Genomic DNA, 23364 nt, shown 5'->3' with positions numbered 1-23364 from the left:
CTCTTGCTTTTTCTATGATCCAACGGATGTTGGCAATTTGATCTCTGGTTCCTCTGCCTTTTCTAAATCCAGCTTGTACATCTGGAAGTTCTTGGTTCACGTACTGTTGAAACCTAGCTTAGAGAATTTTGAGCATTACTTTGCTAGCATGCGAAATGAGTGCAACTGTGAGGTAGTTTGAACATTCTTTGGCATTGCCTTTCTTTGGGATTGGAATGAAAACTGACCTCTTCCAGTCCTGTGGAGTTTCCAGTCCTGTGGAGTCCCTACTGAGTTTTCCAAATTTGCTGGCATATTGAGTGCAGCACTTAAACAGCATCATCTTTCAGGATTTGAAACAGCTCAGCTGGAATTCCATCACCTCCACTAGCTTTGTCTACAGTGATGCTTCCTAAGGCCCATTTGACTTCGCACTCCAGGATGTCTGACTCTAGGTGAGTGATCACACCATTGTGGTTATCTGGGTCATGAAGATCTTTTTTATATAGTTCTTCTGTGTATTCTTGCCACCTCTTCTTAATATCTTCTGCTTCTGTTAGGTCCATACCATTTCTGTCCTTTATTGTGCCCATCTTTGCATTGGAGAAGGAAATGGCAACCCACTCCAGTGCTTTTGCCTGGAGAATCCCAGGGACAGGGGAGCCTGGTGGGCTGCTGTCTATGGGGTCGCACAGAGTCAGACACGACTGAAGCGACTTAGCAGTAGCAGTAGCAGTTGCATGAAATGTTCCCCTGGTATCTCTAATTTTCTTGAAGAGATCTCTAGTCTTTCCCATTCTATTGTTTTCCTCTATTTCTTTGCATTGAAAAAAATGATTATATATATTAAAAAAACAACCCAAAAGAATTGTCACAGCTGAAGAGAAGCGGAAGGTAGATGGAGAGAGATTTCTCACAGGACAATGCAGATATAAGAAGACAGGGAACCGATCTTCCTGCTTTGGGGATCTCTGCACCCCACGTTCATCACCTCTAGACTGATGCTGATGATGAATGTAACAACAGCAATAATTTCTATTGTGTGGATGCGTGCTCAGTCGCTTCCAACTATTTTCTGGCCCCGTGGACTGCAGCCCACCAGGCTCCTGCGTCCATGGGATTTCCCAGGCAAGAATACTGGAGCGGGTTGCCATTTCCTTTTTTCAGGGGGTCTTCCTGGCCAGAGATCAAACCCGTGTCTCCTGCACTGGCAGGAGGATTCTTTACTACCGAGCCACCAGGGAAGCCCTCTCTAGAACGTCGTTATTTTATTTTCATCTTGCACTTATTGCTGTCCAAAATGACCATGTGTATTTCTTTACTTGTCTCTTCTTTATCCCCTCTACCAGGAAAGAAGGGCTTAGCGAGGAAGATCCTCTCTTTTTCCTCTCTGTCTTGTTCAGCACTAGCTTCAGGTCCTGGAATAGGACCCACTTCACAAGCAAAGCATTCAGTAAATGTCAGTGAATGCTGCTTAAATGAGCACATGGAGCCACCCAGGAAGAGGTAAGTATGACACCTGGTAACAGTACAAGAAAGGAAGACGTAATGGATGGGTTTAAAAAAAAGAAAAAAGGTTCTGGGATGAAGTCAATGAGAGAACCCCATGCTGTATCCTGCTCCTGCAACAGGAATAGGACCCCTGGGAACGGAGCTCATCCGTCCCCTCTGTTACTCCGGTCAGGTCTTCACAGATCCTCTAAGTTTTGGCTTCAACATTTAAAGAGTTATGTCAGAACTGGAATGACTTTAGAAAAGGACAACTTAAATGAGTACAGGCAGGGGGACTTCCCAGGTGGTCCAGCGGCTAAGACTCTCACTCTCAGGGCAGGGGCCCTGGGTTCCATCCCTGGTCAGGGAACTAGGTCCCACATGCTACAACTAAGAGTCTGCACACCTCAACTCAAGATCCCAAGTGCCGCAACCAAGACCCAGAGCAGGGAAATAAACAAATACAAGGAAAAAGGAGTGAATGCAGGTAGGAAAGCAGAATCTGTGGGGAAAAGCAGGTGATTTGGGATCTTATGTTGGGAGTGAAAGTTGGCAAGAAGCTTCAGAACAGTTTACGAGTGGACCGTGACATAACTTTGTCTCACTGTTGAGCAGCCAGGCATAGAGGTGGTCAGTGAGGACGACGAGCCAAACTGAAAGAACAGTTGGCCTTTATTCACTGAGGTGTCCCTGTGAGGAGCAAAAAAAGGCACCAGCTCCCCAGGGGCCCGTTTTCACCAGTCTGGAGGGGAGGGTCAGATGGCAGGCTGCTGGAGGGGCTCCTTCCACTTTATGGGCTCTGGGGGTCAGAGTAGGGGAGGGAGGAAGGGCTGGGAGTGAAAGATGCTGCATCAGGGTGGAAGAAGTGTCTCAGCCCGCAACCCCAGTAAGGATCCCAGTAAGACCCAGGAAGGGTCTTGGCTGAGGCCCCATGGGGAGGGGCCTGGGCTGGAGATGCACAGCTGGCCTGCGTCCTTGCCAGCGATGCCCCCAGAAAACTGCACTGTGCTGGCTTGTGATTCCTGCATTCGACCTGAAAGGCCACATGAACGATTTCTGCCATGAGCTGGACTCCTCACCAGCCTGAGTCTGTCTGCGTCCAAAGTCCCGATCCTTTCCAGGTAAACTATGCCCTTCCTGCCCTGCTGCCTCGATCTGGCTCGGGCTGCCCCATCTCTCACGGGGACCAGTGAGTTTCTCTTCCTCTAGGTCTCACATCTCTGACCCATCCTCCACATGTTTTCTAGAACCTTACAAATAACCTGAATCTCTTTGGGGGTGCCCCACCACTAGGCTCAGTGGGCTCCAGGCCCCTCCTGCTGTCCCTGGGCCTCCCTGTGCGCTCTGGGAAAAGCTGCCTCCAAGCCCCCTGCCTTTTGGCCAGGGCTGTCCTTGACTCTCCTGTCTGTCTGTCCTTCAGCTGCAACTCAAAGCTCCCCTCCTCCGGAGGCTTCCTGGGCTCACAGCCCTGTGCACACGCCTTTAGGATGGCCGTTAATCACACTCCACCGCCACTGTCTGCAAGGTCCTGCCCGGCAGGGACACGGCCTTTGCAACCTTGCCCTCAAGAAGCCTTGCTAAAGAGATGTGAAATAATCAGACAAATGAAAAAAAAAGAATGAATGACTTCCAAGTTCTGGCTCCTTCTGTTTCCCTAGAATGTTCTTAGCCTGCCCCTTTTCCTTTCTCAGACAGCACCCCAATAGAGGTGAATTCCCCAAAGAGGGAAATGATCAGAGAAGCAGAATGTCCTGGGAATCTGTCTGTCTGTTAGCCCATGAGGAATCCCCATGCCCAGGGCTCCTTCTTGCTGGAATTCTGGGAGAGGAGGTTCACTCCTGGTCATTTCTCAGACAGCTCTAGACATCTGCATGGCAGCAATCTTTGGCAATCAGTTTAAAAAATCTGAGTCTTGGGACTTCCTTGGTGATCCAGTGTGTAAGACTTCGCCTTCCAATGCAAGGCATGAGGGTTCAAATCCTGGTTGGGGAGCTAAGATCCCACATACTTTGAGGTCAAAAACCAATAAAACAGAAACAATACTGTAACAAATTTAATAAAGACTTTAAAAGTGGCCTGCATAAAACAAAAACAAAAAAACCTGAGTTGAAAGTTTCTATACCCTCCTTTCATGAAAATAATGGGCTTCCCAGGTGGCACAGTGGTGAAGAATCTGCCTGCCAATGCAGGAGATGCAAGAGACACCGGTTGAATCCCTGGGTCGATAAGATCCCCTTGGGGAGAAAATGGCAACCTACTCCAGTATTCTTGCCTGGAAAATTCTATGGACAAAGGAGCCTGGTGAGCTACAGTCCATGGGGTCGCAAAAAGTCGGACATGACTGAGCACACATACACACATAAAGATAAAACCTTGGCCGCTTTTCTGATTAAAAGCTTTATTTCCAGAAGCAGAACTGTTTTGAACACGGAGTTCAAGGGGTCGGTCTGTCTGTAAATTCCTATTCCACCTTCCTAAGTCCCAGCCTCCACAGAGGTTCCGAAACTACGCAGCTGAGCTTCACTGCCCCACCGCCCTGTGTTTAGACTCTCTTTTCTAGGGGTTGGACAACTTTTGCTCAGAGCCTAGACTTGGTCTCCCAACCTGTCTCCCTTCAACACCTTTCACAAAAGCTCCATTTCCACGGGAAAGAGACCAGCCCCCAACGTGCCTTCTGAGAGAGGGCGTTTCCATGGGAAACAGGAGAGAGGGCTGCGGCAGGAAGAGCCCTTCACAGGCAGCAGAGTCGCTCCACCCCCTCTTCACAGGCATAGAAATTTTCAAATAGCTCTGGGGTGGTGCCACTGCACTCCAACCACCTCCTCAAGGTGCCCAGAGCCTGGAGGGCATCAGCCTTGGTGGGCAGGGGCTCGAAGCCGTCCTCTCCGCCTCCCGCCTCGTCTGCAGGGCCCACCTCCTCTTTGCACACTCCAGACACAGGCTCCTCACTCTCCAGATCCACAAAGCGGGAAAATTCCTCGAGGCTCAGCCCACCGGGGACCTGCAGCACCTCTGAGGCTTGGTCCTGGGCCACTGGCGTTTTGCCGGGAGCCAGCCCTTCCTGAATGAAGCTGCTCACAATGAGCTGGAGAGGCACCTTGGCCCAGGCCGCTGCTGCCATGTGCAGAGCGTCCAGAACTGTGATGCCCGCCCCGATCTCGGCCAGCAACGTGCAAGCCCTCTCGCTCTGGGCGGCAGCCAATTTGCTCAACAGACGCCGCCGGTAATGGGCCTTAAATGCCCGGACCACGGAGCTGGGCAGGGGTTGTGTGGGACTCGCAGCAGACAGAGGCAAGAGCCTCACGTGGCAGAGCCCAGGCAGGCCAGCCACCTCCTCCACCACTTGGGCAGCCATCAGCAAGGCCACCTGCCGGCCCTGCCGCCCCATGTCCCGATCGAATTGTGACAACCACTCCGACCAGGGGATGGCCAGGTCAGGGTGGTAGGAGGCAGGCAGGGCCTCACTGCTGACCCCAAAGAAGCATCGTGGGGCAGCCTGGGGCCCACAGACCAACAGCCGCCGTTTCTCTGTGCCCCTGCTGTTGGCACACAGCAGCACCTGCACCCGATCACACGTACCCGCTCTGCCAGGCACTGCCCGATACAGCAAGGGCACTTCAACACAGCCAAAAATGTCCTCTGGGGAGAAATCTTTAAGAGAAAGAGGCAGCTGGGCCTGGGGAGTGGGAGCTGGGGGAGGCGGCTCAGGGGGGAACGGAGGCGCCAATATGTGGCGGGCCCCGAAGCCCACGTTGTTTCGGCGTTTCCAGCGGACCAGCCAGCCGATGCTGGGCACAAAGTCCTGGCCCAGGATGTCGGCCAGCTCCTTGGCTTTGTGGAGCAGCATGGGCCCTGTCACGTCCCAGGCCTTGGCCCGGGCAATGTGGTACCAGCAGAGCAGAGCCTCGTCGATGCCGCTGTACTTGGACTCCCGCTTGCGCTTGCGCTCCCGGTTGGCCGTGCCGCTGCACCAGTCCGCCAGCAGCTTCTCTTTATTCTTGCAGATGCGGGAGATCTGAGGCTGGGAGACCTGGAAGCGCCGGGCCACCTCCGACTGGGACATCTTGGACTCATCCAGGAGTTCCAGCACCTGGATCTTCTCGGCCAGGGACAGGGCGTGAAGCTTCTTCTTGCCACACAGCTCCATGGCCTCTCGGCGGCACCTGGGCAGGGAAGAAAGGGTGAGCGGGGGACTGACGGTGGAGGCCACGCAGGTTAGGAGAGGAGAGCAGCAAGGAAAAGAGAGTATATGAGGCAGGGAGACAGGTTGGTGTGGAGGGGCGGGGGCAGTCCAGGGAAGGCTGGACCAGCTGGGAGAGGGCGAGGGTATCCTGGGTAGGAGGTGAGAAGGCTGGGCTGAAAGGAAGGGAAAAGGCCAGGCTGAGTGGGCAGTGGGCCGGGCGTTGATGGGAGAATGACAGAACAGAGCCTGGAGGGGATGGCCCCCTGGTCAGAGGGAGAAAGGGGTCCGCGGGAGAGGGATGAATAGAGACGAGGGGACAGCTGCAGACACAACAAAGGAGCGTGGACGGGGGAGGACAGGGGCTGGGGCCGAGGGGGGCAGGTGTAGGGGATAATCAGAGCGGGCGGGAGGAACCCCCAGGACAGGGAGGGGGCTCCGGGCCTAGGCTGAATTTAGATGATGTTGGGGGCGGGTGGTGGAGTGAATGAACAGAGTTGGGGTGACAGGTGTACAGACGACAAAGAGGGACGGACTAGGGGCTGAAGAAGCAAGTCTAATTTGGGGCTGGGTCCTGAGCAGGGAAGGCTGGGCCGGGGTCCGGCCTGGAGAGGGGGTGGATGGAAACACAAGGCCGAAAGGCAGGTGCACAGGCGACAAAGGGCAGGAGGGGTTAGGAGGCCGCGGGCAGCGAGAGGGGCGGGTTGTCCTCAGCGGGGAGGCTTGTGGCCTGGGAGGGCAGGGGGACGAGCGTCCGGGACCCAGGCAGGCGAGGAGTCGGGCTCCGCAACTCGGCTGGCCTCTCCCTCTGGTGACCCGGAGTCCATCGGCAGGGCGGACCCAGTCATCTGCCTGCCCGGCCTCCCCGCCTCCCGGCTTCCAGCCCTTCCGCTCTGCACCCACCTCAGGCGCTCGTCCCGCGGCTGCCGCCCGGGTCCCAGCTCTGGCTGGGGCCGGACTCCCGAGCCCCTCTCCCGGCGGCTACCGGAGAGCAGGAGAGGGACGCGCCGAGCGGACAGAGGGGCTGCGCGGGCGGCGGGCGCGCGCACCCTCTGCGCGCAGCCCGCGCGGGGGTCTCTCCAGGCTGGGAAGACCGATGTCCGCCGCTCAGCATCCATCCGCCGCAGCCCCGCCCCGAACCAATTAGATAGGCCTTCGGTGAAGTCCGTCCCGCCCCCGGCTAAGTCTCATTGGACATTGCGAAAGTGGCGGGTCGTCAGGTCCCCGAGGGGACGGAGCTTTCTGCAAGAAGGGATGGCGAGGCGGAGACTGGTCGCGGCGGGAGTCCTGCATGCGCCGCCAGCCTCAGGGACCCGGCCCTCGGAGCCTGACAGGACTCGACAGCGTGGACGCAGTACGTCTTCCTGGCCGTGACCCTAGGCAGCTTCCTCATCTACCAAACAGATCTCGTTCCCCTTACCCAGTGGTCTTTGAAAAATAGAAGCAGGTTATAAGCCACACAAAAGATGTTACCATGGACAGCACTGACCTCAGGTCGGTCAGCCAAGGTACAACAGACTGTTGTAGCCATGCATTCTGGGAAACAAACTCACTCAGAAGGACAACGCAGATAGTGGAGTGCAGTTTATTACACCGGCGGGCCCAAGGCAGAGTCTCCTCTTAGGTAAGGACCCCAACCAGTTTTTGTGAAAACCTTATATACCCGTGAAGGAGGAAACAGAGGAAGCTTCATCTTGAAAGCAGGACTCCATCTTGGGCCATACTGTGGACTTTGAGCTGTATGCCCAGTATCTATGGAAATGACATACCAACTGGAAAACCAGACCCCCCTGGATGGAAAAGCCCCAGGGCTCATACCTAGACTCTCCGTCGCCTGAAAGAATACCCTGATTATCTGTGTAACCCAATGGAATCATAAATTTTATTATACTTCTTGGGGTATGACCACAGACCTATTGCTAATTGTCCACTGTTAACTACCTAGGCTACTTTGTATCTTTCTTTTCCTTTGTTCAGACTAGTTACAGGGAATTTGGGGAAGTGGGTTTGGGCACTGTACACTTAGGGTATATAAGGTTTTCACAAAAACCGGTCGGGGTTCTTGGCTAAGCGGAGACTGCTTTGGGCCTGCTGGTGTAATAAACTGCACTCCACTATCTGTATTGTCCGAGTGAGTTTGTTTCCCAGAATGCGTGGCTACAATACCCTAAGTGTATCTGCCCAAACCCACCTCCCCAAATTCCCTGAAACTAGTCTGAACAAAGGAAAAGAAAGATACAAAGTTAACCCATGATTCATATGCCTTAAGTCTACTGTGGTTAACAGGGGACAATTATCAACAGGCCTGTGGTCATACCCCAAGAAGCATAATAAAATTTATGACTATTGGGTTACACAGATAATCAGGGTATTCTTTCAGGCCATGGAGAGTCTAGGTATGAGCCCTGGGGCTCTTCCATCCGGGGGTCTGGTTTTCCTGTTGGTATGTCGTTTCCATAGATACTGGACATACAGCTCAAAGTCCACAGTCTGGCCCAAGATGGAGTCCTGCTTTCAAAATAGAGTCTATTCTGTCTCCTCCTTCAAGACTACTTGCTTGGGGCTAGTTCTGAGTTAGGGCATGTGGAGATTAATTTTTATTTAGTTTTGGTATCTTTTTGGCAAGACTCAAGTTCCTAAAGTCAAGATTTAGTATTCCTTTCCTTGGTAGACTTCAGTTCTTTGAAGTCCAAAGTAGACTTTAACCCCGCGTCTGGAGTGCCGAATCCTCAGCTCTAGACTGCTTTCCTCTCCCTTTAGTCAAGTCAAAGTCTGGGGCCACAGGTGAGTCCCCTTTCTCACAGGCTTTCCTTCCCATCCCAACCCTGATCCCTCTTCCATCCTTCTATGTCCCATCCTAAATCCTCCTTCAGCAACCTTTCCAAATCTCTTCTCAATGATACAGGGCTCTCATCAGCATCTCATCTTCTACACTTAGTCCACCAGCAAGGATCATTTCACTGCTTTACTCCCTCTGCTCCAGGCCTACTTCCAGGTACTGACAGGCGGATGGGGGCTGTGCTGTGTCCCTAATACGATTCCAAACTGGAGCACCTGGCTTACTTAACTGAGCACAGGGGCCCAGGCCACTCTGCCTTCCAGGAGGAACAAGTGGCCTTCAGGCTGGCCCAGAAAACCCTAAGCATGTTTCAGGGGGTTCATAACTGATTCATACCTTTCACGTGTTGGCTGAAGGAAAAAGAAACTCCTTTTTGTGCTCATAAATCTGTCTGGAAAGGCTGTAGCACTGCACTGTGGGCTCACTCACAAGGTTGGGGTCTCTCATCTCATGTTCACGGCTTATACAAAAAGTCATGTCTCATCATGATGTCATGAGTCTTCTTGTCATTCTATTTATATAATAATCAAGCTTCTGGACCTATTTTTAAGTATCTTAAATTGCAAGGTCAACTGTTATAAAGTTGTCATTACTTGCATGTACAAATCCAGCAGAATCTCCCCCAAAGACACAAAAATACAGAAACAAACAGGATTCTCAAGTTATTTTTAACTGCATTTAAAACATTATTTTTGCCTGCATTGGGTGTTCGTTGCTACACAGGCTTTCCTCCAGGTGCAACGCTCTGGTTTTTCCCTGCGGCGGCTTCTCTCGCTGGGGAGCGCGGGCCCTAGGATGTGGGCCTCCGCAGTTGCAGCTGACAGGCTCTGGTGCACAGGCTTACATAGCTGTGGCCCCCGGGTTAGGGTTAGTTGCTCCGAGGCATATAGAATCTTCCCAGACAAGGGATCAAACCTGTTTCTCCTGTAATGGCAGGTGGATTCTTTACCACTGAGCCACCAGGAGTGCCCTCAAATTTTGTATTAATCAAAACAACTTCATTTTTCTTTATAAGAAATTGTCATAATTTACATAAAAGATTAAAACAAAGTACCCAATTTTGTATCAACTTAATCTACTAAGGTTAAGCAAAAATTTTAAGTTGGGTGAAAAGCTATGCTTCAAAACATTTAAAACCACTGTCCTAAGGAAGTTTTAGGATAAAGTGGCCTTAAACAGCAAAGGAGACCTGGAGATAAAAGAATCCAGCAGAAGGCTCTGTGTAAAAATGTTTATTTGTACTAATGCTTAGAATATAGGAACTAAGGAAAGAAAGAAAAAAAAGACACCTCAACTCCAAAGTGACAGTGAATTAGGGCCTGCCCACAGCCAAGGGGAAGGACATTCCAGGCTGTCCTGGGATGAACAGTCCCCCCTATTATTTAAAGTGTCACCAGGCAGAAAATTAAAGAATCAGGGTGTGAAGACCTTACCAGCTGCTATCAAGTGTGCGAGGGAAGAAAGAGATGTCTAGGTGGCTTCCCCACGACCCAGGAGCCAGGATACACAGAGCAGGCGGCAGAGGCTCCCAATTCAGTTAAGGGCAGGAGCTGAATGCCCAGGTCCAGGAAGAACAAAAAGGGGATTTCGGAGGTAGGCTTTTTCATCGAGTTAAAAAACAGGCACATTATCCAATATCTCCCAGTGGCCCCCAAGCTTCTGGCCTGGCCCCATGATGCTTCCCCTCTCCCCACAAAACCAAAGGGAATAAGGAGGGGGATGGGGCAGAAGACAGAAAATAACAAGGGTGGGGAATGCTTCAGTCACTAGAGACCAGGGCCTGTGAGAATGAGACAGGCAAGCACAAGGAACAATCAGGGTGAGGCTGCTACTCCCCCTGGGGTAGGTTTGTGGGAACGGGGTAGAGCCAGGAGCAGGACCAAGAGCATTTACCTGGCTCAGGTAAAGGATCCTGGGCTGCAGAACAGAGGGCCGCAGGAAGCCACTCTGGGGGAAGGAGGCAGTGAGGCTAAGCAGCACGAGGGCATGGGCAGCTGCTTGCCAGCTTGCTCAGTTCTCACTCCCAGCTGCTCTGGCATATGCCCCAGTCTGACTCACCTTCACAGGAAGGGAAAACCGTGGGACCAGAGTGGAGGCTGAGCTGAGAGAAGTGAGCTGCTCTCCCACTCTCTGTTGGAGGACAATGTTTGAACCCTGGCCTCGGCCCAAGGTAGACAGAGTGAATGCTCTTCAGGGAGAGCAGGGAGAAGCTGGGCCCACAGCTATGCCCTGGGCCAGGGTGCTGCTCCGTTCTCCCTGAGGGCCTGGGGCCAGAGGTGGTCAGAGCTGCCACCTCAGCTTGCTGCTGCCAAAGGCAGGCTGGCATGACCACCTGCAATTCTCTGGACTTGAGAAAGAGAGGGGGAAGGGAAAGTGGGTATGAAAAACAGAGAGGAGAGAAACAGCCCTAGATGTATGAGGGGTTGGGGGTGGCCACATCAAGAGGAGTTCTGATTCTGGTAGATGGAAGCTTTTTCCTTCAACAGGTCCAGACACAAATGGCAGCTCCAACTTCCTGCAGAGAAGCACAGAGGGTCAGGAGGGCTCCACACAATCCTCACCTCCAGTGGCAGGACTGGCTACGGGGAGGACTGGAGATGTGCTGCAGCAGCAAAGTTTCAGTTATCTTGAGCAGGGACAAACTCTAGGTCTTCAAACAGCATGAAAAATAATTCTCAATGGAGATGAAAGAAAGCATCACCTGGAGGCCTATTTTAGAAGACAGATTCCCAGGGCCTCTGGGCCCTATAATTATAATCACTAAAGAGGACCTGGGGAGACAAAGAACTTTTTTAAAGCAACCGAGCTTTAAACTTGTGATTACAGAAGAGCCAGACTTTTGTTCTCATGGCCCCAAAGGCTAGAATAAAGATCATGAATAGAGGATCTAGAGAAACCAATACTGATTCCACAGAAGACAGTTTTCTGCAAAGCCCACAGACAGAAGAGACGGGCTCTCCACTGTCACCAGCTGTCTGAGCAGAGGCTGAGGACCCAATGAGAGGAAAAGGGGGCCAGCTATGATGATGCAACTTACTGTGACCCAAGTCTGGTTTCATTAAAAAAAAAAAAAAAAAACAGGAAATAATATTCCTTATAAGCAAAATAACTGGTTTATTTTGTTCATTTATTAATACTTGCTACAGCTAAATTCTTCTATGCCTTGAGAAACAAAATTAGCCCTTATTACCTCAAAACTATAAACACAGTTGTACATACGTGTATTTCAACATCATTCTGAGGGAAAGAATCCATAGCTTTTATCAGCTCTTCAGAGGTGACTCTCAAAAAGCTAAGGTCCTTCCTAACCCAAACGTCAATATATAGCAGTTGATAAATTTTTTCTGTAAACTGCCAGACAGTGTTAACTGCTTTAGGCTTTGTGAGCCACACAGTTTCAGTCATTTTTTTTTTTTTTTAATTCTGTTTGAAAATGTAAAAATAATTTTTAGCTTGTGAATTATGTATACTAGGTTCGGCTCGATTTGGCCTGGGGTCATAGTTTGGAACTCCTGGCCTAGAGGCTAGACCATCTGATGGTTGTGGCGGGTACTCCCCAGCTGTCTGCAACTCTCTACCACAGCAGTGTCTGACAGCACTTCCACAGGAAAGCCTTTCTACAGTTCATGCAGAATTGTGCCTGTGAATTGGTATTTTATGGTTAAAAAACAATAGAACACAAAACATGCTGCTTCTCCCTAAATGTGGCCTGACAGATAAAACAAACAAATGTGGTGTGACAGATGAGCAAGACATCCTCCCTGCAGCTGTTAAAGGGCCCTCAGACTTTGTCAGTGGCATCCTCCTAGGGGGTGACAGCAGTCTGACCTACACTGCAAGTCAGCTCACATCAGGCAGTGAGCTACTTTCTCTCGCCTGCAATGTTGGCCCACGTCCTCTGTCACAGTAACAGCTCCTGGGCTTCATGTACTCCTGAGTAAGCTTCTGAGTTTCTATAAAGGATGGACTTCAGCACGGAAATCTGGTGCAAAGAGGACTTGCGGAGAGGCAGCCACTTTTTGGTGTCCCCAATGATTTCATTGAAGACCTTCCATAAATTTGAAGCATCTTACTAAACACTGCTGGAGGGCCTGAGCAAACTGTTCAGGTCCCAGGTTCAGCTCCCTCTCCCAACTGGTGGAAATGAACACTCAATCTGTCAGGCATGGAGTGGTGAAACCACAGTCCCCCACTGGACAAACTATGACTGAGTTTTGTAGGCTGGTTGAAGGATAACAGATCTCTCCTTCTGGTAATTATTTTCTGCTCAGCATCTGTTTTCTTTCAGGCTGTCCGTTTTCTGTGGCTGTGCATGTTATCTGGTGATAATGTACAAACGTTAAACCCCAAAGGTGCAATGCTAGTAAAGCACTCAGAACTGAGTGAAAGCTAAGAGCCTACTCCCTAACCTGGAAGACTGTATCACTGATACAGGAATACACTCACTATATAAGTGATTTTCCAAGTCACTAATAAATACTTGTTCTGAGTAAGAGTACAGGGAAACCTACCTTCAGGAGGCTCAGACATGGACGGGGTTAGACAATACATGTGGTAGCCACGATCGCAGTCATCACAGAAGAGCAGCTGGTCCTAGAGGAGGTGAGATGGAAGAGGAAGGGGGAGGTGAATGACTCCCCTTGCCTGGGCCGCTGGGAATGGGTTAGAAGGGCTCTTCCAAGAGGGGTGGGGGCAGATGGCAGGAAGAACAGACGTGGGACCCTCTGGCCAGAAAACTACTGCTGTCCCTCTCCATCCAGAAAGTCACTGTCATCCCACCGGGACCCCAACAGCCTCAGAAAAGCTCTATCTGAATCAGTTATTCACTTACTCTAACAGTTAACCACACTACTGCATGGAACGTTCTCTGAAGGGAACAGCATAAAGATGCCACTCATTTCCTTGCTAACTGTTTGTTCACACAAGAGGGTGACGCCCATGAAAGTAGGGACGTTGTTTGTCTTTAGTGTCCTGAGTGCCTAAAACAGGGTCTGACACAGATACTCAGTGAACACCTGCCAAACAAATCAAAGTTCCTCCTGGTGGAAAGGACAGGAAAAGCAGAGCAGGAGTGTGCTGGGGGGGGGGGGGTGGGGGGGGTGGGGGGGGGACACGCACGTCATTCTCGGAGGTGCCGCAGATGTTGCAGCACTTGCACTCGATGCACTGCCAGCGGTAGGTCTTCACTGCTGCCATCATCACAGGGGTGAACTGGAGGCAGGACGGATGCCCTGTGGAGGAGAGCGAGCGAATCAGGGAGCTGAAGGCTGGGGAGCAGCGAGGGGACCCGGCTATGACAGCCACTGGGATGCTGGTGAGCCACGGGCCCTCAGGGTCTGGGTGTCGGCAGGGGCTGCACTGGCTCAGATACCTGAGCGGCCACAGTCAGAACAGGACACCAGCTCCTCGGGCTGTCCTGTCTTCTTGTTGATCTTGGAGTCCCCCAGACAGAAGTCGCAGTAGTTGTTGGGCAGGGCCAATCCATCAGGACCCTTCTTGGCTATAACGAGAAAGGGAAGAACTCAGATGACACCCATGCAGGCCTCTGGGTCTCCTGACATCCCCGCAAGGAGGGTTTTTCACAGCCCGGCCGACTCCTGCTTGCCCCGCCCCTGACACCAGCTTACATTTCTGCTCCTCGGACCTCTGGGAAACTGGGGTGGGTGGCTGTGAGTCTTCCTTGTCCTCGCCCTCCTCCTCAGCCAAGTGGGAGTGGGCATAGTGGTAACTCAGGCCTGGTCGGTTCTTGTAACGTTTTCCACAAACTGAGTGGGGAGAAGATTGCAGAGAAAGGTGTTAGGATCTGAGGGTACCTCATCCCTGCCCCTCTAAGCTGTGGGCTCCACCTGAGGCAGAGGTAACCGCCCCCATCAGCTCTGCTCAGGGACAGACGTCTACTGAGAACCGCCTCCCCGTGGCCAGGAACAGCAGGCCTGGGGCTCAAGCTTCCACGGCTCCTCCACTTACTAAAGCCCAGAGCACGGCCACCTCTGCTCCTCCACTCAAGCTGTCTGGGAGACTGAGCTGTTGCCTTCTGCCTGCCCTGGGAATAGTCTGGGGAGCTCCAAGTCAGGAAGGAAAGGGACCTTCTATAGTATTGCAATAATTTTAAAATAATGGCAGGCAGGAGGAAAGCTAAGACTCCAGACTTTTTTTATCTCTCAGTAAATGTAGGCTCATGCTACTCCCCAAATACAACATAGCCCACCTCTGGATCTCTTGGGGAAAATCTATCAACTGAGTCTCCTGGGGTAGCTGTCCCCCAGAGAAACTCAAAGACATGCCCACATCAGTGCTCTATCCAACCAACGACCCCTCAACCAGCAAGGAAAGCAGATCCCCACGAGGCACCCTGTACCTTTGAGCAGTGATACCAAGAATAGGGGGTAGCAGGAAAGGAATGGGGAAGGGATGGGAAGGGTGGCAGGATGGTGGGGAACATTAGCTGACCACCACATGTCTGTTTTGGGGAAGCGGAAGCAGAGGGATCTGGGACAATGGGTCCCTCAGAATGCTTCTAAAGCCACCCCATGCAGTGGGCCCAAGCAGCCCTAGAGCAACATGGTGGGAGACAAGCAGGGAGAGGCAGCTTCTGGGACTGTGAGCAGTGGACCGCAACAGAAGGGCCAGGGCTCCTCTCTCCATGCCATTCCAGGGACCTTAACACTAGCGTCACAGATGAGAAAGGCAGGAACAAAGGGAGAAGGGAAAAAGGGATAGGAAAACCAAAAGTCTGAGAAGTTGAGAGAGCTACCTCTCTGGGGCGCTTTCGAGGTATGCTTTTGTTTGAAACTATCTGAAAGACAGAAAGAAAAGTCATGAGAAGAGGGCCTTGGTACACTTGAGACAGGTATAGCAGCAGCAGGAAAGCAGAGCAAACGAGAGAGAAACCCCAGTGGCGACGGTGCTCCCAGGGTGGAGGGACAGAAGTGGGGCGAGTCAGAGAAAAGGGGAAGAGGGAACAGACGCTGGAAAAGTTAGCGTTGGACTCCTGGGGCCTGACTGGATTGGGGCCAGCAGGCCCAGATGTCATCTACTGAGAGGCCAACTCTGCCTGCTGTGTGTCCCTCATGGGCACCCCCACCCCAGAGGACAGGAGAAATCTCCCCCAGAGCATGCAAGGCTCACCCGTCGTGCAGCAGAGGCCAGGGCCTCTCAGGGATTTCAGAGGGAACCAGTCAGCAGGCAGGACAAGAGTCCAAGCTTGTTTTACCACTTTGAGCAAGAATACAACCTTCCCTCCTCTCATATCCCGAGGAGCTGGGTCCAAGGCAAGGACTACCCACCCACTCCTGAGGCACTCACTGTCACAGGCATAGGGTTTGTCCCGATCCTCCAGGATGGAAGCGTCCAGCTTCTTACGGGCACTGCCCACACCTTTACTCTGCAAAGAGCAAAAAGATGCCCTTACTAAGGTGTCTAGGCCTGAAGAGTTACTCTCCTGGTAGTGGCTGCTAATCTCATTCAGGAAGGATGATGGCAACAACAAGTGGTAAGACAGTGGGACTCTGCAGGCTCCCCAATCCCCCGGGCTGCCCCTCACCTTGGACTTCCCCTTGCCCCGACGCTTGGGAGTGTCTTCTTCATAGTCCTCATCATCAAGGTCATCCAGGAAGTCATCTGGTTCTAGGATCCGCTGAGTAGACAGGAGGATTAGGATGGGCAGAAATGAGAACATCCAACAGCTCCCCCACGTTGGGACTGGCCAAGGCTGCCAGGGCCGCCTCCATGACCCAGCGGCTCCACTCCAGCCTCACTCCTCACTGCTGTTCTTTCAAGGCTTTGGGCTCTCCTTTCTCTGGGCCTTTCTTCATGTTGTTCCCCTAGCCTGGAATGCCTTTCCCACCATCTCCAAGTAGCTAAATCAAATGCCACATTTTCATAAAACTTTCCGATACCCCAAGTGGCATGCCCTCTCCTGCCTCTGATCTGCCACCTGGGAGCATGTCAGCAGCGGTTCCCTTCCAACACCTAACATCCCAGAGTTAAACTATGCTGCTTACTAGTGGCAAGTTTTTCTTTTCACTAATGTGCTGCAGCGCCGCCCCCCACCATGTGAAATGGGCAAAGGTACCTATTTCCTAAGATCGTAGAGACTGCAGAAAATGACGGAAAAGTGCTTAGCACAGTGCCTGACGTATTTTTATGTACAGTTTTCGCTTCCTTGTTGGCAGGGACATCACCTAGGTAACCCCAGGCACTAAAAAAACTCAGGTGGCAACAGAAGATGAGAGTCTATAGTTACCAGAAAAGGAGCAGGAAAGATGGGATGGTGACAATGAAGCCCATCAGTACCCAGTGCTCATTAAGGAATGGAGCAGGAACAGAACAGCAGGGGCCCCTCCTGGCCCATAGCTTCTGCTTCTATTCTGATTACCGGCTGGCCTCTGATGAAGAGGAGACTGGTTTCTACCACAGTTTCCTTAACCACAGTGTTAATCGTGTACCTTCCGTGCTCGACTGTTCGTCACAGGAAATTCGCCCAGGCTGTCATCATCAACTCGGGGATCGGGGGCGCCTCGCTTCTCCAGGGGGTCGGTGCGTAACAGAGCCTCTAAGCTACTGCCATCCTGAGAGATCAGCCCCTCCTTCTTCAGGGTCTGGTCTGTGTCTGCGGGCAAGGTCAGGAGGAGGTGAGGCTCAGAAGGGCTGAACGCAGATCTGCCTGGTCTACAGTGTCAGACCGATCACAAGCCAGTCACTGCCTTCTGGTCTCTGGGTGCCCAGGAACCAAGATGCTCTGGTTTACTTGGCACCATAACTTGTCTGTTTACTTGTCTCTTAACTATTAGGCTGAATTCTTTACAGAAAGACTCACATCTCATTCATTTTAGTATCTTTAGAATCTAGCACCAGGCCTGGTACGTAACAGGTGATTAGCAGGCCTCTGACTATGCAGCAGGGTATATCCCGCTCAGGAGGGACTATGCTTCACCTGGTTTAATAGATGGGAAAGAAAGCCTTGGATCCTCAGGAGGGTGGGCTCGCCGCTTTTTCCGCCAGCGCCGGGCAGGGTAAGAGTACAGCTGCCCAGAGGCCAATCCTAAGGAAGGAAGGAAAAGAGAGAAATCAAACCCTAACACAGCTCTAGAAAACAGTATCAAACACTTTCCACATGAGTACCGTTCTAGAGCAAGGGAGGAATATGGCTGGTGAGCACCTGGGGCTGGAGGAGGCATGGCTTATGGACAAGAAAACAGATTAAGCTCAGGAGCTTTGGCTAACACATAGCTCTCCAGAGCCCAGCAAGACCCTGAGCAGTGTAGCCCTGTGGAAAACAAAAGGTGTTTCGACCTCTCCAGGATTCTAATCAAGGGAAGACCGTATGCATCCCTGGGTGGAAAGCAAAAGGGAAAACCTATTCAGCTGGCTCATCACCTAAGATGAGGAAGCTGCTTCCTCCTTGGGCTCCTGAGTGGATTCTCACCTGGACCCCGATGTCGCTTTTCCATCCAGATATAACAGTTGCTCTGGGCTACTCCCGTCTGTGAGTCCAAGAAAGGCAGGCGTACGCTGCGCTCAGCACAGAGGCGGGCGTTGTAATTGTGGCACTGCTCCATGGCATCTTTGTAATACTGCTCCCCAAGGCTTCAGGAAAGACAAAACTCAGGTGTGACTGCGCACGTGTGTGTGTGTGCTGGGCTATCCCTCTCCCTTGCCATCTGCTTCTCTAGAAGGCTCAAGGGACTGGGAGAATGTCACTCTGCTTTTATTTGCTTCCATTTCTGCCTCATGGGACACCAAACCCCTTCACTAGGCCATTATGAGGAAAAGTACCTTACAAATAAATTACCGTCAGAGCACATGATTGCACCCTGTGTCTAATCAGTCCTTAGTCTAACCCACAAAGAGGGGAAGAAAATAATGTTTGTTCTGTGCCTCTCCAACCCTTTGGTAACCAAAGTGCTACTTCTCTTAACCCTCAGGATTCTGAGAAGCTGAAGTTACTCCTGTTTACAAACAAGAAGAGTTCAAAAGATCTGGGGGGACTTACTAAAGTTTATCAAACCCCATCTATACAAAGAAATTCAACTTAGCTGTAACAAAAAAAAGGAAGCTCTTCATGTACAAATATTAAACAATCTCCAAGATAACTACAAAAAAAGAGGGGCGGTGGGGTACAGGGCTGAGGAGTGTTATGGGATGTCCCTAAGTGGTGGAAAAGAAACTGTAGGCGTCCAAGGAGAAAAACCAGGTGACTAGGGGACTTTCTCCTTTGTGCCATTTTATATCTTTTGAGTTTTAAACTAGGTATTTGCCAAGTAGCTAATTCTATATACTAACTTTACAATCAATAGAAAACATTGGGAAATATGTGAACACCCTTGAAGCCTACTTTCTACTGAGTACCATTACACTGATACAAAACCTGTTTGCAGAAAGGCCTATTCTAGACCCTTCTCCATTCTCAAACAATTTTTTTAAGAAAGAACCTTTTTGAACTCAAAAGACCTCCTTTGAAATTTGAACTTTTTAAGAGCTTTAAAAAGCTGCAAAACTGCAGTGCCAGGAGTAATCTGGTTCTAAGAAGCATGTATATAGAACCAACCTTGTTCTCATCCTTCAGGGTTTAACAAGCACAGTAATACTAGAGCTTAAATTAATACAATTCACATTTATATATTTGAGCAAACTTTTTCTTTCTACGCACTAAGTGGCTTGAAGGATCTTAAAGTTTGCCAACCAGGGATTGAACCTATGCCCTTAGCAGTGAAAGCGCCAAGTCCTAACCACTGGACCGCCAGGGAATTCCCCTTGATTGATCTTAAAGTAAACTAACTGAGGGCAGATGATTTCTTCCCCACAATATCCTCAGCACCCAAGAAGGTGTCTGGAATATCCTGACTCAGAAGTAAAAAGATCTGGCTTGGCTGCAAGTCACCACATATATGTGGACATTTAGTCAACCCATGTGGACCTCAGGTATGCTACTGACTAGGGTGGCTGAACTAGATAAGCTCTGACATATTCTACAAGAGGGAGACTCCAAGCATGAGAAGTTGAACACAGTAAATCTCTGTAGCTTATGTTCATAACTCAAGCTGCAGCAACAAACCCTGCTCTGGAATGTAAGAGGGGCTTTCACGGGGCAGCCACAATAGACCACTGAGGCACAGCTTAGAACGTTCCCAGCAACCAACAAAGATATACACTGCACGCAGGCAGTGACACAAGACAGTCTGGCTTGATTCAATGTGCTGTAATGACTGTAATTTGAGGCCGACATGAAGCCTGTGCTGGAGAATAAAGAGAAGGAATAGGCTCATATTTGCTCGCCTTTAGGAGGCAGCCATGTCCTCACTAAACAGAGAAAAATTGGATAAACAAGGCTGAGTGCAGCAGCGCCTTTGTTTCTGATGATGGAAATTGATACTGACACTGTAAGTCAGATGGAAGGAAGGGCTAGACAGGCTGAGAACTGCAAAGTCAGAGCAAGGAGGCTGGAAACTGTCAGGGGTGGGGGTGGGGTTGGGGTTGAGGTATGGATGAGACATGTTCTATCAAAGCTCCTGTGAGTTAAAAGGGATTTCAGAAGGTGGGGCAAACTGCATTGTGAGTGAGAGAGCTGATAAAGAAATACAAGTTGGAGGAAGAGAGGATCTGATGAGGATAGAGCAAAGAAGAATGAGAGCTCTCTTAAGAATCTAAGGCTCCTACTACAAGAAATTTTAAGCTAACATTCTCCATATCTTGTTACCTAACACAGAGGATTTCAAAACCAGTCAGCAACCACAGCTCTTTTATACTATTATTTTGCCCCAGTAAGACCCCTTAAAGATTGTTTCAATTCTGACACCACATTTGGGAGGGATGGAGAATTTACAAAAGGAAAATTCTTCTCCCAGAACAAGATGCAAGTCAGAAAAGATGAGCTAGTAGTCCTGACCTCAATGTAAAACCTCAGCAGTCAGACGACTAGGCACACCGTGGTCAAGAAAAGCGTCTCTTTCCAGGACGAGAACAGTACAGGAAGACTGGAAGTCTCTTTTTAAAGAGCAGGTTCTGTAGGAAAATGTATTAACTGTGGTCCACAGCTCTTTACAGCTAGAACTGAGGGAGCAGAAAGTTGGTTAGTTATTACTGGTACTCAGGAATCAGCGGTTGGTGACCTTCACTATCTCTACAGATCTTTAAAGAGAAATAAGAAGTCAAGTTCTGTTTAAACGGGCAACCCCTCACTTCCAATACTGCATGAAAGGGTTGGTGACCTTATTTCTCAGATGAAAGTCTTCCAACCTAAACAATCTCACTACGTAAAACTCTTAAACCTAGGCAACTTTTGACATTCCCCCATTACAGTAAGCTTTCCAAGGTAGAAGCTTTGATTCTTTTTTGAGAGGCATGAAACCTGTGTAAAACCTCCCTTTACAATGGGACAGGGGCAGTCAACAAAGAGAAAGACAGGGAAACAAAGAAAGAACATCTGAGTCAGTATGGATAACATATAAATGGTAGATCAGCAGCGTCATTTCTAAACTGAGGGAAATGTCAGCTTGGAGAGAGTGCTGCGGAAACTGAAGTGGGCAGATCAGAGAGGAAGATAATAGTGCTGGGAGTAGGGGTGGCTGAAAGAGGCAGCAGGATGGAGCTGAAAGCATGTTAGAAGAAAAAAAAAAAAAACGACCAAAAAACCCACAAGGAGAAGGCACTTAGCTTAATGGAAGTGGGAAAGCATTCTCAAAGAAAAGGCTCCAGGTAGGAGGAGGGAGAGAAGCAACGTCCCCTTAGAAAAAAGGCTCTTGAGAACAGTGGGGCTCAGTCTACTACAAAGACAGATGAGAAGCTGTGTGCCCCTTAGAAGAGTTCCCAAACCTTTACCTTCTCACCCAGTCAAAATCCAAAAGCCAAGTTGGACAGCTGGTCACCTCATTTTTCCTACCGCTGCACCAAGCCAAATGTGTCCATTAAAGAGCTTGCTGTATTGGCCGACGGGGGTGGGGGTGGGGGTGGAAGACCCCATTGGAAAACTCATTTAGATTCTTCTTCGGGGAGGAGGCTGGGTTAAATCAAGTCCCAAAGCATCTTTAACTCACAGCTAACAGGCCATTCTCAGTTTGCCAAACAACCATGAACTTTAACTTCGCTTGAAATCTGCCCAGTCCAAGAGTATTGCAGAGCGAAGACGGCCGACCTAGATGCCCCTAAGGGCGGCCAGGGCGTCCTGGACTGCGTCCGCCCAGTGCCCACTTTCCGATGGCTGGGACTGGCCGGCGCCAAGCCCCTCTTCCCTGAAGTTCTTTCCCTCTGTATCTGCTCTTCCACAAATTCTCCCCAGGAATATTTTTGGTCTCGGGTACCTGATACTCAAGGACCACCCCACCCCCGCCCCCGCCCGCCCAGGAACGTCACGGGGCTGTTCAGAACAAAACAGCCCTGAGCGCTCAACGGCGCCAGGGCGGCCAAGCCTGCTCCTCCGGGGCCCGCTGCGGGCAGCCGATGGGGAGGGGTCGCCGGCCGCGCTTCGCGGGGGTCGGCCCGGCTCTCCCGGACTGAGGCGAATCCGGGACCGTCTCCCGTACGCAACAAGGGCGCCATACTCTGGAAACCTTTCGCCTGAAGGAGCGCCCAGCCCCACAGGGAGGCTGCCCGTTAGGGGCTCCCGTGTGCCCCCCTCAGGGCCTCCACAAGTTTCTAAAGAAGCGCAACGTCTTCTCCCGAGTCTCCTGTTGCCCTCCCCTCCAGGAGTCGATACACGGCGTCTCCAGGCACGTCCCTCTCTCCGCCTCGTCCGTTCCCACACCGCCCCCTGCTTCCAGGTCCCTTACAAGACCTCCTAGCCTGGAAGAGAAAGAAACGGCCACTCACAGCTTCACTACATTTTCCACCACGGCCGCCATCTTCCCGGCTCCTCTCCCTCAGGCCGGGAGGCCCGGAGCCCGCAGCGCGCAGGCGCTGGGACCGCAGAGAGAAGTAATTTCCTTGTCCTTCTGCGCAGGCGGCACTCGGGCGCGTGCGCCCGAGAGCGAGCGACGGAGAACGAGCTTCTGCCGGGTTCTCCCCAGCCTGGAAATCTGGGGACGAATGCGCAGGCGCAATGGAGGCGAGCGCGCGCCCCGAGGCTTCTGCTCCTATTTTGCCTCATCCGTTTAGTGAGAAGGGAGAAGGGAGAAGGGAGAAGGGAGCGAGGATCTGACCAGGTCCAGAAATGAGAAGGTGAGAGGTTGGTGAGAACTGGCAAACCCAGAGGTGGTCTAGATGGAGGTCATGCGTCCTGTTACCTTTCTGACCTTTAACCTCGTGGTTAATAACCCTTTGCCCTCACGTACAGACTAGGGGCTGGTAGGTAGCCGAAGGTAAGAGCAGTGCACACTCCTTTTGGGCTGCCCATTTTAGGGAGAGAAATATTAACTGCAAGAACCTGACAGATCTTTGGCCCGAATATTGGGGTCTGACAAAAGTTCCCCCACCTTCCTGCCACCAACTTAATTGATCCCCACCTCTTCTCCCCTGCTTCCTACCCCTAAGCTCTTTTCCTCCTCTGAAGAACTTGTCTCTTGCAACTTCCTCTCCTGTACCATTCACTTCTCCTTCACTATGAATCATGCAAATTCATCTGCAAACATGGCTTAATATCCTCTTTTTAAAATATCAGAGCCCTTCCTTAAGCCCTTTCTGCCTTTATCACCCTCTTTCTTTTCACCCTTTCAGAGCACATATTCTTGTTTATACTTACTATCTCTGTTGATTGATTTCTGAGTGTCTCTCTGCCCAGTTTAATGGGGATTTTGTTCTCATCAGTTCATTGAAACATCTAACAAAGACACCATGATCTCCATTTCAACAGATTTAGAGATCTCCCTGTCTTTATCAGGGAGGAAATAGCAACCCACTCCAGTACTCTTGCCTGGAAAATCCCATGGACGGAGAATCCTGG

General features: G+C 50.9%; 2 protein-coding genes across 3 annotated transcripts; both read right to left on the bottom strand.

Moving 5' to 3' along the window:
* Positions 1-3848: 3848 nt before the first annotated feature.
* On the bottom strand, positions 3849-9573 carry TIGD3 (tigger transposable element derived 3). Its single transcript, XM_070782994.1, has 2 exons — positions 6554-9573; positions 3849-5633 (listed from the first exon to the last, which is right to left on the bottom strand). Exons 1-2 carry the CDS (start codon positions 6766-6768, stop codon positions 4202-4204), a joined length of 1647 nt encoding a protein of 548 aa, XP_070639095.1. The 5' UTR covers positions 6769-9573; the 3' UTR covers positions 3849-4201.
* A 133-nt stretch (positions 9574-9706) lies between these two features.
* DPF2 (double PHD fingers 2) lies at positions 9707-22449 on the bottom strand. 2 transcript variants are annotated; one of them, XM_019954958.2, is made up of 12 exons: positions 22296-22449; positions 17917-18077; positions 17425-17532; positions 16937-17100; positions 16033-16125; positions 15795-15873; positions 15244-15285; positions 14117-14254; positions 13861-13989; positions 13608-13720; positions 13001-13082; positions 9707-11004 (listed from the first exon to the last, which is right to left on the bottom strand). In XM_019954958.2, exons 1-12 carry the CDS (start codon positions 22325-22327, stop codon positions 10928-10930), a joined length of 1218 nt encoding a protein of 405 aa, XP_019810517.1. In that variant the 5' UTR covers positions 22328-22449; the 3' UTR covers positions 9707-10927. The 2 variants fall into 2 exon arrangements, with proteins under 2 accessions (XP_019810517.1, XP_019810518.1); XM_019954959.2 differs by lacking the exon at positions 15244-15285.
* Positions 22450-23364: the final 915 nt, after the last annotated feature.

This window comes from Bos indicus, chromosome 29 (genome assembly GCF_029378745.1).
Source record: "Bos indicus isolate NIAB-ARS_2022 breed Sahiwal x Tharparkar chromosome 29, NIAB-ARS_B.indTharparkar_mat_pri_1.0, whole genome shotgun sequence".
NCBI classification, from domain to species: domain Eukaryota; kingdom Metazoa; phylum Chordata; class Mammalia; order Artiodactyla; family Bovidae; genus Bos; species Bos indicus.
This window is presented reverse-complemented; position numbering and strand designations above follow the sequence as displayed.

What these genes read in the sequence shown, in the direction of transcription:
- DPF2 (XM_019954958.2), bottom strand. Translation starts at nt 22,327, where the DNA reads ATGGCGGCCGTGGTGGAAAATGTAGTGAAGCT. An exon ending in GTGGAAAATGTAGTGAAGCT is followed by an intron (nt 18,078 to 22,295) that starts GTGAGTGGCCGT and finishes TCTTTCCTGAAG; the next exon opens with CCTTGGGGAGCAGTATTACA. An exon ending in GAGGTCCGAGGAGCAGAAAT is followed by an intron (nt 13,990 to 14,116) that starts GTAAGCTGGTGT and finishes TTCTCGTTATAG; the next exon opens with CCAAGAAGGGTCCTGATGGA.
- TIGD3 (XM_070782994.1), bottom strand. Translation starts at nt 6,768, where the DNA reads ATGGATGCTGAGCGGCGGACATCGGTCTTCCCAGCCTGGAGAGACCCC. An exon ending in CCGCGGGACGAGCGCCTGAG is followed by an intron (nt 5,634 to 6,553) that starts GTGGGTGCAGAG and finishes TTCCCTGCCCAG; the next exon opens with GTGCCGCCGAGAGGCCATGG.